A 16,636-nucleotide genomic window follows, 5' to 3' on the forward strand; every position below is an offset into this window, starting at 1 on the left:
GGAAGCCCTTTCCCCCCCAAAAACCCCCCGCACCACCCTTTCCCCTCCTCAGCCCCACCACGTCCACACGACCTAGACGCCCCCAATGCACCAGAAATCCCACTGCCCCTCACCATCGCCCCCATCTTACACACGCCAAAAAAAAAACCTCGGTGGAAGGGACGCTTCCCACAACAACCCCACACCCGCTTCACCTTCGGCCCTTCCCACGCGTCGCTTACCTGGAGGCCGGGCCGGTGCGGGGCTGGCGAGCCGCCCCTCTCACCATCCGCGCTCCCGAGCGAGGATGGAGCTGCGGCAGCAGCGGCGGCGGCGGCGGAGGCTGCTCGCTCCCTCCCTCACTCGCTCGCTCTCGGCTGGAAGGGAGCGATGCCTCCACCTCAGCCTAACCTGGGCACGGCCTCGCTCGGCCCGCCCCCGCCGCGCCACTCCGGCGCCCTCATTGGCCTCGCGGCCCAGGAGGAAGCGTCCGATTGGCTGGGCTCGCCGCCGCTCTCGCCTCTGAGTCTCCAGGCGCTCGCCCTCAGAAGGCAGAAGCGGGAGGGGGGACGGGAGGGGGTGAGGGGTGTCACAGAGCGCCATCTTGAGGGCAACGCGAGGCGCTGCTCTGAAAGGAGAGGCAGATTTAACGTACCCTTCTAATCTGTTTTAACGGGTGGTTTTTTTTCCCCTTTCAATTTTGATATCTAACTTTTGATATTTTAAAAAGTTGTTGTAACTCGCCCTGGGACAAACTGGTGAAGGGCGGGTAATAAATGTATATGGTGGTGGTGGTGGTGATCATTCCTGCGAACAGCAGGGAGGAATGGCTGAGTGGGATGGGTGTGGGATTTTCCATATACAGTATAATCTGATATCTTTATAATCGTGATATGCTAATATAATGAACTCAGTTATCCCAAATGTGAGTCCATTTGCAGCCGAAACATAACCACCATGTACAAGAACAGGCTTGGGGGGGGGGAGACCCTCAAATTTTGCAGAAGTATAAAAAAATTATCTGGGGTTGGGGGTAGAGAAACCCCAAAACAGCACAAAGAGGTATGCTCGGTGGCAGATAATGCTGAGGCATGCACACGTTGGTGGGGGGAAGAAAACCAAGGGGAAATTGAATGGAGTATCCTGGACCCTTTAGCCAACCCAGATTGAAACCACTGGAAGAAGTAAGGAGCCAAGTTACTGACCGGCTATAGTATCACCAATTACATGATATGTTTAAATTAGATAAGAAAAATTGTTTTTTGGACCAAAGCTCCTCAATCTGAAAAAGAGCTATTGATGAACATGGAAAAATTATTGTCTAAAATGTATAAACTAATATTGTTGTTGTTGTTGTTCTTGAGCCCAGTCACGTTGTTGTTGAGTCGTGTCCGACTCTTCTTGACCCCATGGACCAGAGCACGCCAGGCACTCCTGTCTTCCACTGCCTCCCGCAGTTTGGTCAAACTCATGCTGGTAGCTTCGAGAACACTGTCCAACCATCTCGTCCTCGTCCTTCTGCTTGTGCCCTCCATCTTTCCCAACAACAGGGTCTTTTCCAGGGAGTCTTCTCTTCTCATGAGGTGGCCAAAGTACTGGAGCCTCAGCTTCAGGATCTGTCCTTCCAATGAGCACTCAGGGCTGATTTCCTTAAGAATGGATAGGTTTGATCTTCTTGCAGTCCATGGGACTCTCAAGAGTCTCCTCCAGCACCTTAATTCAAAAGCATCAATTCTTTGGTGATCAGCCTTCTTTATGGTCCAGCTCTCACTTCCATACATCACTACTGGGAAAACCATAGCTTTAACAACTATTATTGTAATGGGAAACAAAAGATGAGCTGGTTAAAGTGTCAAAGACCCACTGGGCAGTGGATATAGGATATAATATAGACTTAAACCTCTGGGAGAAACTTTGGAAGAATTATCTGAAATTTACTGCATGCCACACACTGAAAAAGAATTATATGAAAATTATCCATAGATGGTATTTAACTGAGTAGATTGGCTAAGGTATATTATGTGGAATCAGACATGTTGGAAATGCAAAGAAGTAGAAGGAACTTTTTCCCACGTGTGGTGGACATGCAAAAAAGTTAAAGTTTATTGGGAAATGATATATAATGAGATGAAAAAAATGTTTAAAACAACTCCCCCCCCCAACCAGAGGCATTTCTGTTAGGAATTGTTCAGACAGCTGTTCCCAGGAGTCAGAAGAACTTAATTCATGTATGCTACAACAGCGGCTCAGAATTTGTTAGCCTAAAATTGGAAAGTGAGAGAGGTCCCTAGTAAGGAAGATTGGCAACTTAAGATAATAGAATATGCAGAATATAAATATAAATATTTATATGTATAAATATAAAACAGTATAAATATTTTGAACTGATGTAAGATAGGCAAATTAAATTAGAAGGATATATTTAAATGTGCAGGAATGGTGGATAAGTTAAATGAACCTTGGAAGGTGTGGGAAGTTAATGAACCAATGGTATAATAAAATATATTTTATTTGAAATGTAATATTTGAAAAATTAATAAACATTATTATAAATAAATAAATTCATAATGCATCTCCATGTCCAGAAGATTGTCCCCTTCCAAACATTAAGAGGGAAACAGAGAAAGAAAGAAACTAGGAACAGAGGAATGTAGGAAAAAATCCTTATATTGAGGGACCCAAGCCATTGACTCGTTTAGCTTAGTTTAGTGGTTAAAAGGTAAAGGACCCCTGACAGTTAAGTCCAGTCGCGAACGACTCTGGGGTTGCAGTGCTCATCTTGCTTTACTGGCCGAGGGGGCCGACGTTTGTCCGCAGACAGTTTTTCTGGATCATGTGGCCAGCATGACTAAGCTGCTTCTGGCGAAACCACAGCAGTGCCCGGAAACGCCGTTTACCTTCACTTTGATGTGCTTTTGAACTGCTAGGTTGGCAGGAGCTGAGACCGAGCAACAGGAGCTCACCCCATCACGGGGATTCCGAATGGCAATCCCAAGAGGCTCAGTGGTTTTGACCACAGCGCCACCCGGGTCCTAGTTTAGTGGTTAGACACAGCCATTCTCAAACTTGGATTCCTATGTTGTTGAACTACAGCTCCCATCATTCCCAGCCAGTATGGCCAGGGATGATGGGAGTTGTCATTCAAGAACATACAGGGACCCAAGGTTGAGAAAGCCTGGGTTAAAGGACTAGGACCTTGGAGACGAAATCCCCACCTGGTCAATATGAAGCTCCCTGGATAACCACTGGCCAGTCATCAACTCTTATCCAAACCTACATCACAAAGTTGTTGTGAGCATATTTTAGAGAGTGGGAGAGCCATGTATACACCTGGAGCTTCTTGAAGGAAAGGTGAGCAATAAATAAATAAGTAAACAATACATGTCCCTTACCCTGACTGGCATCAGCTGCCCAGGGTTTCAGACAGGTTTATCTCCTAACCCTAACTGCAGATACCAGGCGTGATGATGATTCATTCAGTTTCTTACCCTTGCTTCACCAAAAGGTTCCAGAGCAAGTTACAGCAATTGAAAAATACAATAATTAAAACTGTTGAAAACAAATCAGTCACCAGAATTTAACCTGGAATCTTCCGCATGCAAAGCTGATGCCGTATAGTCAAGCTGCAGCCCTTCCTCTAAAGTAGCTGTTTGTCCTGCTGTACAGAGGGTAGTCCTCTATTTGAAAGACTGGCAAGGAACAGTTATCTATTTTTCCAGGCTGTCCAGTGCAAGTCCAGTTTAAAGGATCATAAGAAGGGAAAGCAGCACTGGTCTTTGTTTTAAAAATTTTGGGTACACACGCATAGCAGACACGCCACAGAAAACCAATCATTCACCCTTCAAATTTAAGAAAAATTCATTGAGGAAAATTACACATTATTTTAGCACACAGAACAATCCCAAAAGCCATCTTGGCTTTTCAAATTATGGTCCTCTGAATATTTCCTATGAAGAAGGAGATATATTGGAGAAACCTTTCCCAGTACAGTAGTTATTTTCACTTAAGAATCCTTCAAATCCTGTCTTAAAGGCATATATGTGTATGAACAGGGTGGACTTGTGACCTGGACTCAAGAACTAAAGTATTTACAATCACAAAAGAATGGCTAGGCTGCCCAGGCATAGCTCTCAAAGTTTCCCATTTTTTAAGGGAAGTTCCCTTATTCCGAATAGGATTCCTCGCAAGAAAACGGAAAAGTTGACAGCTATGTGCCCAGGTAATGTAATCAGCAAAACATTATCAGGTATCCTGGCAGCCAGGAGAGAAGCCACACTCAAATTTCTGTTGCAGACTGCCTCCTGTGATGTATGTCCCTTGGGGAGTTGGGCAGCAAAAGCCAACCCCCCCACCCCCCCATTTTCCTACAACACCTTGGTTACCCACTGACGGTGAGCACCAGCAGTGTTGCATTAATGCAGTCTAGAGATGCAGCCTCAGTGCAACATCTTGTGTGCATCCATGCCACAGTGTTGTCCGCATCATCATGATCTTGCATTTCTATATTGTAAAGAGCCCTGCGGTCCTTTGATGAAGTGTAGAATATAAATCTAACAAATAAAATGATAAATAAATGACTTATGATGTTATCCACAAGGACTGGGCTGTGAGAAAGCTCATGTAGTCTTCCTGTTAGAATCCTCAACGCTAAGCAAATTTGCTCAAGCAGAGGTGGGATTTATTTATTATTAAATTTCTAGACAGCCCGCCATGCAAGGATCACAGGGCAGTTTACAATATAAAAACACAAAAATACATAATGTTACAGATTTGGGGGTAGCAGGCTGTTCTTATGTTCTTAAGGTCACATTCCAGCCAGGCCAAATAACTCAATGAGGCTGGTGAGAGGTACAGCCTGGTGAGAGCTGTGCTTTGAATAGGGTGTGTGGTCTTGAGGCATCTAATCATAAGCCTGCATTTTTATCAAAGCTTATATTTTTGATTAAGGCCTGTATATTAAGATGAGCTTAAAGATTTTCAAATGTTTCATGCCAGGCAGAAGACCAGCTGCCTAAGAACCTTGGCAATGTTTATTCTCCTGGACAAGGGGGCCCCCTGATTTATAGCAGAAAACAATTCTCAAAGTCGTAAAAAGGGAATTACAGGCTGAGAGCGAGGACACTGACCTTGCATGTTGCAAAGTACAATTAAGCTGTAAGAGTGGTTAAATTAAGAGTTGGTAAATAGTAAAATAAAACCATGTGCCTCCCATTAAACTTGAGCCATATTTTCCTAAGGTTAAAAGGCCAAGGGCATCTGGCTGGCAGAAAGGAAGAGAGTATTTTGGGAAGTCTTTTTCTAAAGTTGTTTCTTTCTTAAACTGAGATCCTTTTAAGATTTCTTTTCCTTTTAAAAGGTTATTTATGTTATGTATTAAATATATTGGCTTAAATGTAATTATGCAAAGGAATTAGAAGCTAAGAAATGTTAAATCCTTATGCTAGATTCTTATTTCATATAGTTGAAAGAGATCACAGGGGCCATCAGCCCAGCCCCCCTGCCAAGCAGGAAACATTATTAGAGCACACATATGGTTGTCAGGCCTTTGTTTAAAGACCTCCAAAAGAAGGAGATCTTTCAATGTTGATGTGAACTCAAGATCCTTGACATCTGTTTAAGATAAAAATTTAAGATTAAACCATCTGTTTTGGAGGGCAATAGGGCAAGGAGGGCAAGAGGTGAGCTGGTAATTAAGGTTCCTTGTTGAGACACATGTAAGATATATTACTACTTATTTGTCATTTATAGATAGAAGAATATATAGCTTTTTGTTTCCCATAAAAGGGCAAAAGGAAATGGGTGTATCTTTTGTGATTGGTTCTAGCAAACAGCCAATAGGAATTTCAACCAGGCTGATTGGACAGAGGCAGCCACAGGAGGAGCAAGGGGGCTGGGTTAAGAAAATATAAGTGCTGGCCATAACGGCAGGAGGCCAGGCCAGAGCTTGGTAACCATATACCACTGTGCCTCTCATTTATTTGTCTGACAAATAAATTATTATTTTAATTTCTCTATTGCTGCGTTGAATATTTCATTCCAGCTAAGCGTTAACCACAAGCAGGGTGCTACATTTTATGGTGCCCCTGTGACTCGGATAAGTGGTCTGCTGGAACGCAGCCCCTTCGCCCTACTGGGCAGGGTACAAGAGGGAGGACCACGAACTGCTTACCCAAGCGCGCACTGGTACATTTTTCCAGGGGAACGCAGAAGTCTCGTCTATCTCATACCCTGCTCACTGGCGGCGACGGACCGGGGGGAACCAGAGAAATAAACAGGGAACCAGCCCAAGGGTAAGTGCACAAAGGGATTTGAGGCCCTCCAATTAATTAGGAGGAAGAGAAGTCTTGATCAAACTTCTGCGTCTCAGTAAGGGGGAACTGAGTACGCTAGGTGGTTGGGTACATCAGATGGTGATCTGGTGTAGGGAAAGGTTGGGAGGTAGAGTGTGGTGAAGTATCCAGCTCATTGTATGTGTGAGAAAGTACAGAACAATCTGTAGCTGACCTGAGTGTGGAGTGGGCAGTACTTCGGTTCCCGGTAAGGCGACTTCACCGGGCAAGGAACCTCACAAGGCGCCTGTGTGAGTGACTGAGTGGATACTTCACAGGGGCATACAATGGGAGTTGGGGGTTCAAAGGGGGGAAATACACCTCTTGAATGTATGTTAAATAATTTTAAGAAAGCCTTCTCAGGGGCATATGGAGTCAAAATGACGCCAGAGCGCTTGAGAACGTTATGTGAATTAGAGTGGCCGAAACAAAATACTGGATGGCCATCTCAGGGAACCTTTGATATAAATTTAGCAAACAAACTTTGGTCCAATATCGCCAAAGAAACTGGAGGGTGCCCAGAACAATTTTCATATATAGATTCTTGGCTGAGCACATTAAATAAAAACCCTCCATGGATAAGGGAATGCAAAGTCAAACGATGCAAATTATTGGCTGTAAAAGCCGAAGCTAGGAAAGGAATCTTGCCGAATAAACTCAAACCCATTTTTGAGGGGCCAGAGGAAGAGGTGCTTTCACCTCCACCCTATGCGCCACGTCGAGGGGAGCCTAATCCAAACACTCCACCAGTTGTAACCCCAAGGCAAGAAACTGGAATGAATAATGGGGGTGGAGTCACAGAACTTGATTCCTTGATAGATTATGATAAATATCTTCAGGAGGCATTGGAGTCCTATAATAAAGCCCAAGCAGAAGTGGTTATTCCACCTGTGACTCCTAATAGACTTCCATCTACAGTCTCCTTTAGTGGAACAACTGATTGCCCACCCCAAACCCCTGTACATCCAGGTCCCAGAGAAATATTACAGAAGTTACAGGGAGACCTTGATCGGTCAGCAAGCAATACAGCCAGGCGTATAAAGCTGCTAAAAGAACGCCTTGGGACAGATACCATCCCCTATGATTTGAGGCCCCTAGAGCAAAGTGAAGAAAAAGGTCACGTAGTAGCCCCTCTTAGAAGAGTATTTGATGCACTTGAGGAGCCTGCGCTGGTTAACGGGCAACCCGGACCATGGCCACCTCGAACTTCGACCCTGCAATATATTCCATTCACGACTACGGATCTGATGAATTGGAAAACACACACCCCATCTTTCGCAGAAAAACCTCAGGCTATGATGGACTTGGTGACTTCAATAGTAAATACTCATAGTCCTACTTGGACAGATTGTCGCCAGCTCCTAAATACTCTTTTCACCACTGAGGAAAGGAGAGACATAATTGAAAAGGCACAGATATATTTGCGTGAGCAGGCCAGAGTGGGAAATATTTTTAATATTGATCGTCATCTTCAGGACAACTTTCCCTTGGAAGATCCTAATTGGGATCCAAACAATGCAATTCACCTGGCCAGACTTACCACCTACCGCCAGACACTTGTGCAAGGTATCTGCAGGGCATGCCAGAAGCCCACTAATATGTCTAAAGTCTCAGAAGTAGAACAGAAACCAAATGAGAGTCCGGGAGACTTTTTAGAGAGGCTGCAGGAAGCCTATCGTATATGGACTCCTTTTGACCCTGAAGCCCCTGAAAACAGCAGAATGATTACTGCTACATTTGTGGCCCAGTGCGCTTCTGACATTCGTAAGAAAATTCAGAAATCAGAAGGATGGGAAGGGATGCTGATGAGCCAAATTATGGCCATTGCACGCCGAGTTTATCGGAATAGGGATGAGGCTGAGAAACAAGAGAAGAAGAAGTGGCAGAAGGAAAAGATGGTAATGCTAGCCACAGCAGTGAAGCAAGACTACCGCCCCTTAAATGGAGGGAGAGGGCGGGGAAAGAATCCACCACTGGGAAGGAATCAATGTGCAAATTGGAAGAAGGAGGGTCACTGGAAGCGGGAGTGTCCTGAACCCCTGAGGTTGGAAGAAGTACGCCCAGGCCCAGGCCCAGGCCCAGGCTCCGGCCCAAGAAACCAGGGACGGGGACGAGGAATGATCCGAGATGGAAGATATCAGAGACCTGGACAAGGACGGAGTAGAGACAATTTCATTGGACTGGCAGAAGAGGATTTTACCCAAGACTAGGAACGACCGGACTCCATAAAGTTAGGCTTCCAGGAGCCCACGGTCACAATTCAATTAGGGAGCCATTTAATAGACTTTATGATTGATACTGGGGCTGAATACTCAGTACTCCCGGAACTATTGCAGAAAAAGGCATCCAAAAGTGTAGTCATTAAAAGTGCCACTGGACAGTCAGCTAAGAGGTCTTTCCTCCAACCTTTGGAATGCCAGATTGGGGGACATCGTTTAACCCATCAGTTTTTGTATATACCTGAGTGTCCAATACCTCTCTTAGGCAGAGATATGCTGTCCAAATTGCAGGCCCAAATCACCTTCACTCCTCGAGGTCCAGAAATGAAACTGCCATCAAAAGCAGCAGGAATAATTACCCTCTCAGTACCTAAGGAACAATCATGGCGCCTAATGTCAGCCTTGCAAGTCCAACCCACATTAGATACAGAATTAAACAAGCTCCTCCGAACTCTACAGGTGCCACCAGGAGTATGGGCCGAAAATAGCCCACCAGGAATGGCTAAGAATATAGCTCCAATTGTAGTAACCCTAAAATCTAAGGCTACCCCTGTATCTGTAAAGCAATATCCCTTACCCCGGCGAGCAGCAGAGGGCATCCAGAAACATTTAGACTGCCTATTAAAATATGGTCTGCTTAAGCCCTGCCAATCAGAATGGAACACACCCCTTTTGCCTGTTCGAAAACCTGGGACAGATGAATACAGGCCAGTACAGGACTTGAGGCTCGTAAACCAGGCTATCGAGACCTTGCACCCAAATGTACCAAACCCATATACCTTGCTGAGTTTGATCCCACCAGAAGCAACATTTTTTACTGTATTGGACTTGAAAGATGCATTCTTCTGTTGCCTCTGTTGACTCTGGAGTTGCGGCGCTCATCTCGCTTTATTGGTCGAGGAAGCCGGCGTACAGCTTCCGGGTCATGTGGCCAACATGACTAACCCGCTTCTGGCGAACCAGAGCAGCACACGGAAACGCCGTTTACCTTCCCGCCGGAGCGGTACCTCTTTATCTACTTGCACTTTGACATGCTTTCGTACTGCTAGGTTGGCAGGAGCAGGGACCGAGAAATGGGAGCTCACCAAATAACAGGGCCTTCTAGTACCTTGGAGCTCAGGATGAATAACCTATCTGCCGATGAGATAAGGTGAAGCACCTACCTCAGATAGCAGAAGAGCAAGAGGTGGAGTCCTGCTTGCCCCACCACTTCTGCCACTGCCAGAATGCCCCCCTCTCGTGGGTGAGACCAAGGTGTTCTGGTGTGCAGCATTGCCACTTGTCACACACACACCCTGCCACCACGGGGCAGAGAAGATGAACAGTAACACCTTGAGGAGCACCCTGGTTCTCCCAGAGCTGAAAGGGGGAGATGGCATTCCAGTGGCATTGGGAGGGGTGGGGTAGCAGTGGGGGGCAGGGAGTGGCATATTCCCGTTTCACCACAGGTGGCGAAATGGGATGGGCCGCCCCTGTCAGGATGGAAATACCTGTGAAGAAGTGGAGTGCAATACACAGAAGCTTACAACAGCATTCCCCAAACAGGTGCCCTCCAGAGGTGTTGGACTACAACTCCCATCAGCGTGTTTGGAGTTGTAGTCCAAAACTTCTGGATGCAGCCCTACACATACATTTTCAGAAGCTCCATTGAGTTCAATGGGCCTTACTCCCTGGAAAGTATGATATCCAAGCCCAGTTTTTTAAGGTGCCACAACACTATTTGGTAGCAGCCCAAGTACCTGCTTGCCTGGGAGTAAACTCTATTCATCTCACTGGGACTTAGGTAGAGGTAAAAGGACCCCTGACCATTAGGTCCAGTCGTGGCCGACTCTGGGGTTGCGGCGCTCATCTCGCTTTATTGGCCGAGGGAGCCGGCGTACAGCTTCCGGTTCATGTGGCCAGCATGACTAAGCTGCTTCTGGCAAAGCAGAGCAGCACACGGCAACGCAGTTTACCTTCCCGCCGGAGCGGTACCTATTTATCTACTTGTACTTTCACGTGCTTTCGAACTGCTAGGTTGGCAGGAGCAGGGACTGTGCAACGGGAGCACACCCCATCGCGGGGATTCGAACCGCCGACCTTCTGATCGGCAAATCCTAGGCTCTGTGGTTTAACCCACAGTGCCACCAGGATTGCACTAGTTTCTCTTTCTCTTTTTTGTGAGTAGTCTTGAGCATTTTCATGGAATTGGTATATAAATACCAATACCACTTGGTATATAAATAATGTAAAGAAAACAATCCTTGGTTGCATCCATTAATTGTGAAGATTACTATTATCTGGTAAAAGATAGCAGTATGCTCTCTTTTTAAATAATATTAAATGTAAAAAAGCCCACATCACCAGATAGCAAATGTAACAAAACCAACCACCACCATCAAAACCAACAATTTTTATTAATATGCCTCCGTTATCAGGAGGTTTTCATTTCATTTCATTTGCAATTAGTTGATTAAATTGCGCTGCTTTCTAATTGCTAAATAATTCGATTACTATATTGATCATCCCTTTAATGCTCTTAATATAAATGCTTAACATAAGCCCCAGGAGAGGGGGGCAGGCGAACAGAATTCACAAACTGCAGCTGAGCCACTCATCTGGTTACATAGGCTAAACCATTACGAGAGGGGGAGACAAGAATAAGACCTTTTACTCTCCTCCCAGTCCCCCCGCGCGCTATGCGTTCATTGGTTGAGTCTGCCTTACCGGCTTCTTGTCCCTTGCAGGCTTCCGTTCTTTCTTTTCGCTTTGGTAGCCTGGGATCGTAGTGGACGCCATGGTGAGTGCGGGGCTGGGGGGGGGGCGTTTTAATCCGCTTCCATCAGTCCCTAGAATAAGGTTTTGGGCAACGGGGATGGATGGGACGGGACGAGGGAAAGCTGGAAGATTTAGGCGGCACGAAGAGCTCGGTTTTGGGTGGCTTTTAAGCGGAAGAAAAATGGCCGTTTGTCTTGGATGGTTTTGTTGGGATTATTGCATTGCAGGGGGTTGGACTAGATGACCCTTGGATGCCTTTCCAATTTGTGATCCTACGAAATGGGGAGCTACGTCGGGGGCGGTATTGCGATACGGAGGTCCGGTTTGAGTAGGCGCGCCGAGTCAGGCTTAAGGGAAGAAAGAGCCCCGATGTGGGGAGGAAAATAATAGTTTACAGGGTATCGGACTGCGCAGCTTGTTTTCTTGATTGTCTGGGTGAAATGTCAGTGGATTTTTATTTTATTTTTGGAAGCTGGAGGGCTCCTGGTTGGGTACGTGAAGGCCTTTTCTCACGTTACATCGTGGCACATCTGGGTTTGCTGTGACAAGCATCCTTGTTGGTAGTTCCCAAATAAACTTAACCCGCCTTTGCACGTGCACGTGATCCTTCTGATGTCTGCAGCATCAATTCAAAGCGTGTGTGGCCCAAAACTGAGTGGTGGAACAGAGGTGCTGCTTGCAGGTGGTCTCAGGTTCAGTTACCCAACATTTCCAGCTTTTCCAGGTCTCTGGTGGCTACCTGATGTCCCTAACAAAAGAGATTCCACCACTTTCCAAGGTAGTCTGTTACACAGTTCTGCCACATTTGTGGGCTGATTTTCACTCTAACTGAGATGTAAGAGCAGGATGTATTGTGTTATAGGTAACCAGAGTATATCTATGTTCTGCAGTTATTATTTTTAATGTTAATGGCTTTCTGTTTTTTGCACATCTCTTATTCAAACTTTGTTCCTCGCTGAGTGTTACTAATGCATGTTAAGAGAATATTGTTCCAAATCTTATCTGGTGTACCTAAGTGGATGCTGTGCCAGTTATCCTAAGCTAGGCCTTCTAATGCAGATGTAGCCACTGTGATGCCCTGAAGATATTCTGGGGCAACTCCTGTAATGCCAGGCCATTGGGCATGTTTGCTAGGGTTGGTGGTAGTGGAACATCTGGAGGGCACCACAATGTGTAACTGGGAGCACAGAATGCTTCCTTTGGAAATGCATGTATTTCCCCACTCCTTATACAGGGGTGACCACAGAATTCATGTCCTGTATGCCTGAGACAGCAGAAAGAGCTGCCTTGAAAGCCCCTTGCTGATTTGGATGCCAGGGATCAGTAATACTAATGTGTAGTTTGGCCCCATATGCAGTATACTTTTAAAGCCACTTTAAACAGTCATGCCTTTCCCCAAAGAACCCTGGAAGCTGTAGTACGTTAAGTCTTCTTAGCGCTGTTAGGCCTGTTTCCTCTTGGAGCTACAATTCCCAAAGTGGTTTAACAGTCAGTCCCTCTTGCCTTGGGGAGCAGTGAGAGTTTGTGATGGGAATAGGCATTTTACAACTCCATGGAAATAGCACCACTGATCTCAGATCATTCCCAACAACTTGAGGGGTGTTTTTTTTAAAAAATTGAAAGGGCTTTAAAAATTTTTTTATTGTGGTATGCAGGTTAACTTTGGTCCTCAAGAAGATTTTATACAGTGATATTTCAAGGACAGAACAGAGAGCGGCCTTAATTGGGTTTTATCTAGCTGCATCTAGACCATTGAAATGAATGAACCTTAGTTAATCACATCCTGCTCTGAGTAGAACTGGGTACAACCCAGTGAACTCCTTTGTCTTGCTCTGATTCCATGTTCAATCTTGTTCCTAGGCCAAAATCAAAGCCCGTGACCTACGAGGGAAGAAAAAGGAAGAGCTGCTGAAGCAGCTAGATGACCTCAAGGTGGAACTCTCTCAGCTGCGGGTCGCCAAGGTGACCGGTGGAGCAGCCTCCAAACTTTCAAAGATGTGAGTTCACCACCACAGCTGTGCTACAAGCCCTGACATTTTGGGGACCTGAGTGCCTGATATTTGTAGGCAGAGCCTTTCACTGTTGGAAGCTTGCAGCCCTCCCTTTGTCGTTTTCACTCAGAGATTAAATTTGCTGCCTCCCCCCAACCCAAACTGCCAAGCTTTTAATGTTTCTATGCATAATTGGCAGCCTTTCAGAGCAGCCTTTTAGAAGGGACGCAGGTGGCGCTGTGGGTTAAAGCCTCAGCGCCTAGGGCTTGCCGATCGAAAGGTCGGCGGTTCGAATCCCTGCGGGGGGGTGCGCTCCCGCTGCTCGGTCCCAGCGCCTGCCAACCTAGCAGTTCGAAAGCACCTCCGGGTGCAAGTAGATAAATAGGGACCGCTTACCAGCGGGAAGGTAAACGGCGTTTCCGTGTGTGGCTCTGGCTCGCCAGAGCAGCGATGTCACGCTGGCCACGTGACCCGGAAGTGTCTCCGGACAGCGCTGGCCCCTGGCCTCTTAAGTGAGATGGGCGCACAACCCCAGAGTCTGTCAAGACTGGCCCGTACGGGCAGGGGTACCTTTACCTTTACAGAGCAGCAGGGAGAGTGTCTGTTTCAGACTGGTACAAATTGATGGGTCACAGCCATACAATACATATAAAGCACTCTTACACCGCTCCAAAGAATCCTGGGAACTGCAGTTCATTAAGGCTCTTCCAACAACTCTCAGAATCCATAACAGACTACTGTTCCCATGATTATTTGGGGAAAGGGAAGCGACCATTAAAGTGGCATTATATGTATGATGTATCTGCATCCATGGAGACAGACCTCTGCTTAGTGAGTAACTCTTGACTGCTAAACTTAGCTTCTGTATTCAGGAGCAGTACACCTTTGATTACCAGACATTGAGGGCAAACACTCACCTTGCTTTTGATTTCTCCCTATGGAGATGGGTTGGTCACTGCTGAATAAAGGAGATTGCTAAATGGATCATTGGGTTCACTCATTTCTTTAGCTGAATAGGGTGGGTTGGGCCACCCAAGTAACTGACACCACAGCTCATTAGTACAGCACTACTTTGTTCACTTGAAGCCATTTTACCCACTTACATTTTTAGCTAACAAGGCTAACACAGGCTTATAGAAGTTCCTGCCCTAGGCTTACAGTCTAAAAGACACAACACAAAAGAAAAATGGATGAGTTTGGAAAGAGGAAAAATAAGCAGACACACTCTTCCGACTGTGTGTTATCCTTCAGCAGTAAATTAAGTGTCCAGTATGTTGGAAAAACTAATTAATGCAAGTGCCGGCTTTTGGCTGCGCTTTGCACTGAACTATAAGTCTCTCTTTCTGCCCCTTGCAGCCGGGTGGTTCGCAAATCCATTGCCAGAGTGCTGACAGTCATTAACCAGACCCAGAAGGAAAACCTCAGGAAGTTCTACAAAGTGAGTCTGCAGTTTCATTTAAAGCTTATTTTTCTGTGGCCCACCCTTTTTCTTGCAGTTGCTTTTGGTGGATCAAGGGGGGGGGGGAGAGAGGACTCCCAGTGAAAGTGTTGGCAGCATGTTCATAATAGGTTGCACCAAATGTTGGTCATACTCAAAAGAGCAAACCCATTGAAATGAGTGCACATGTCTTATGTTAGGCCCATTAATTCCAGTGGTTCTGTTATGAGTAGACCTTGGTTGGATGCAACCTATTAACTCTGGGAGGAGCCTTAAGTGGATTAAATATTAAGGCAAGTTGGATAATCTCAATATTGAGGGGGGGCATCTTTCCAAAGTGCCAGAGATTGCAAGGCTAACACCCAGCACTGCTCGAAACTCTATGGATGCAGTGTGAATCTGTACTTGCTAAAGCAGCCTCCTGCTGGATAACTTTGGCTGGGCCATGTGGTCTAAGCAGTTGTCTAGTAGGTACACAATGCTCTGAGGGTGTTGTACTTCTGAGCAATGGTCTGGGCCTCTGGGTAACCTCTCTATGGGCCGATGGCCAGTGATGTAGCTCTTCTGGAAATCTTTAATCAAAACACATTTTGGGTGGTGCGGAGATACGATTTTTGTAAGCAAAATTTTAAAAACTAGATAAGAAGTGTCATTAATTTTACTGTGTATGAGTATCTGAAGATTTTCAGGCCATAGCTCTTCAGATTATGCATGCAGAGCATCTACTCTGCCTGCATAAGGTCCCAGGTTCAATTCCCTGCATCTCCAGGTATGGCTGGCAATGTTCCCATTTGAAACAATGGACATCCACTCAGTGTAAACAGTGCTGAGCCAGAGGTATCATTGGACTGACTGAGTACAGTGGTGCCCCGCAAGACGAATGCCTCGCAAGACGGAAAACCCACTAGATGAAAGGGTTTTCCGTTTTGGAGGTGCTTCGCAAAATGAATTTCCTATGGGCTTGCTTCGCAAGACGAAAATGTCTTGCGAGTTCCTGCGGGGTTTTTTTCCTCCCCCCCCCCTTTTTCTAAGCTGCTTAACAGCTGATCCGCTAAGCCGCTTAACAGCTGATCCGCTAAGCTGCTTAACAGCTGAGCCGCTAAGCCGCTTATCAGCTGAGCCGCTAAGCCTCTTATCAGCTGAGCCGCTAAGCCCCTAAAGCCGCTAATAGCGCTAAGCCGCTAATGGGCTTGCTTCGCAAGACGAAGAGACTCGCGAAACGGATTCTTTTCGTCTTGCGAGGCACCACTGTATAAGGCAACTCTCTATGTGCCAGTTTGAGTTGACCAGGCATGAAGAACTTTTGTCCCTCCAGATGTTGCTTAACTACAACTCCCATCATTCCCAATGAGCACAGCCAGTGGTCAGGTACGATGAGGGTTGTAGTTAAGCAACATCTGGAGGACCCAAGGTTCTCCATCCCTGGATTAGACATGCACTGTTCTCCAGCAACTGATATTGAGAGGCTTAGTGCCTATGATCCTGGAGGGAGCATATAGCCATTACAATGGCTAGTCCTTTTGTAGTGTTTGTATTTGCCACAGGCAGCCAGGCAAGTAGCCTTCACCAAGCCTTACTGACACAAAAGTGGTCACATTTTTGTGTACCCAGAATTTCAAACTGCAGCTGCCTCTGTTTTTGTTCATGAGGTCTCCCATATCTCTTCTAAAAGTCCATTCTGAGCCTAGATTCTCTGTTCTGCAAACAGGGCAAGAAATACAAGCCTCTAGACTTGCGGCCTAAGAAGACACGTGCCATGCGGCGCAGGCTAAACAAACACGAAGAAGGTCTGAAGACCAAAAAGCAGCAGCGAAAAGAACGCCTGTACCCGCCTCGGAAATACGCTGTGAAGGCATGAGCCCTAACTCTGCAGCATTCTGATCCTCTGGCCACCATTTTCCTATTAAAAGTGTTTTGGCTGTA

General features: G+C 46.1%; 2 protein-coding genes across 4 annotated transcripts in view; one reads left to right on the forward strand and one right to left on the reverse strand.

The window, feature by feature from the left end:
• SCAI (suppressor of cancer cell invasion) overlaps positions 1-378 on the reverse strand; it is an 89,776-nt gene extending 89,398 nt beyond the window's left edge. Inside the window, exon 1 of one of the 3 annotated variants that reach the window (XM_079962089.1) lies at positions 222-378. In XM_079962089.1, the coding sequence (XP_079818215.1) occupies positions 222-268 (47 nt within the window). In that variant the 5' untranslated portion in view covers positions 269-378. The remainder of the gene's footprint in view (positions 1-221) is intronic. The other 2 variants (XM_079962091.1, XM_079962090.1) reach the window with 2 other exon arrangements.
• A 10,803-nt stretch (positions 379-11,181) lies between these two features.
• Positions 11,182-16,636, forward strand: RPL35 (ribosomal protein L35). The gene is made up of 4 exons (XM_079962311.1): positions 11,182-11,306; positions 13,145-13,281; positions 14,632-14,713; positions 16,422-16,636. The coding sequence occupies exons 1-4, from the start codon at positions 11,304-11,306 to the stop codon at positions 16,569-16,571; spliced, it is 372 nt and encodes a 123-aa protein (XP_079818437.1). The 5' UTR covers positions 11,182-11,303; the 3' UTR covers positions 16,572-16,636.

This window comes from Podarcis cretensis (assembly GCF_951804945.1).
Source record: "Podarcis cretensis genome assembly, chromosome: Z".
In the NCBI taxonomy this organism is placed as follows: Eukaryota; Metazoa; Chordata; class Lepidosauria; order Squamata; family Lacertidae; genus Podarcis; species Podarcis cretensis.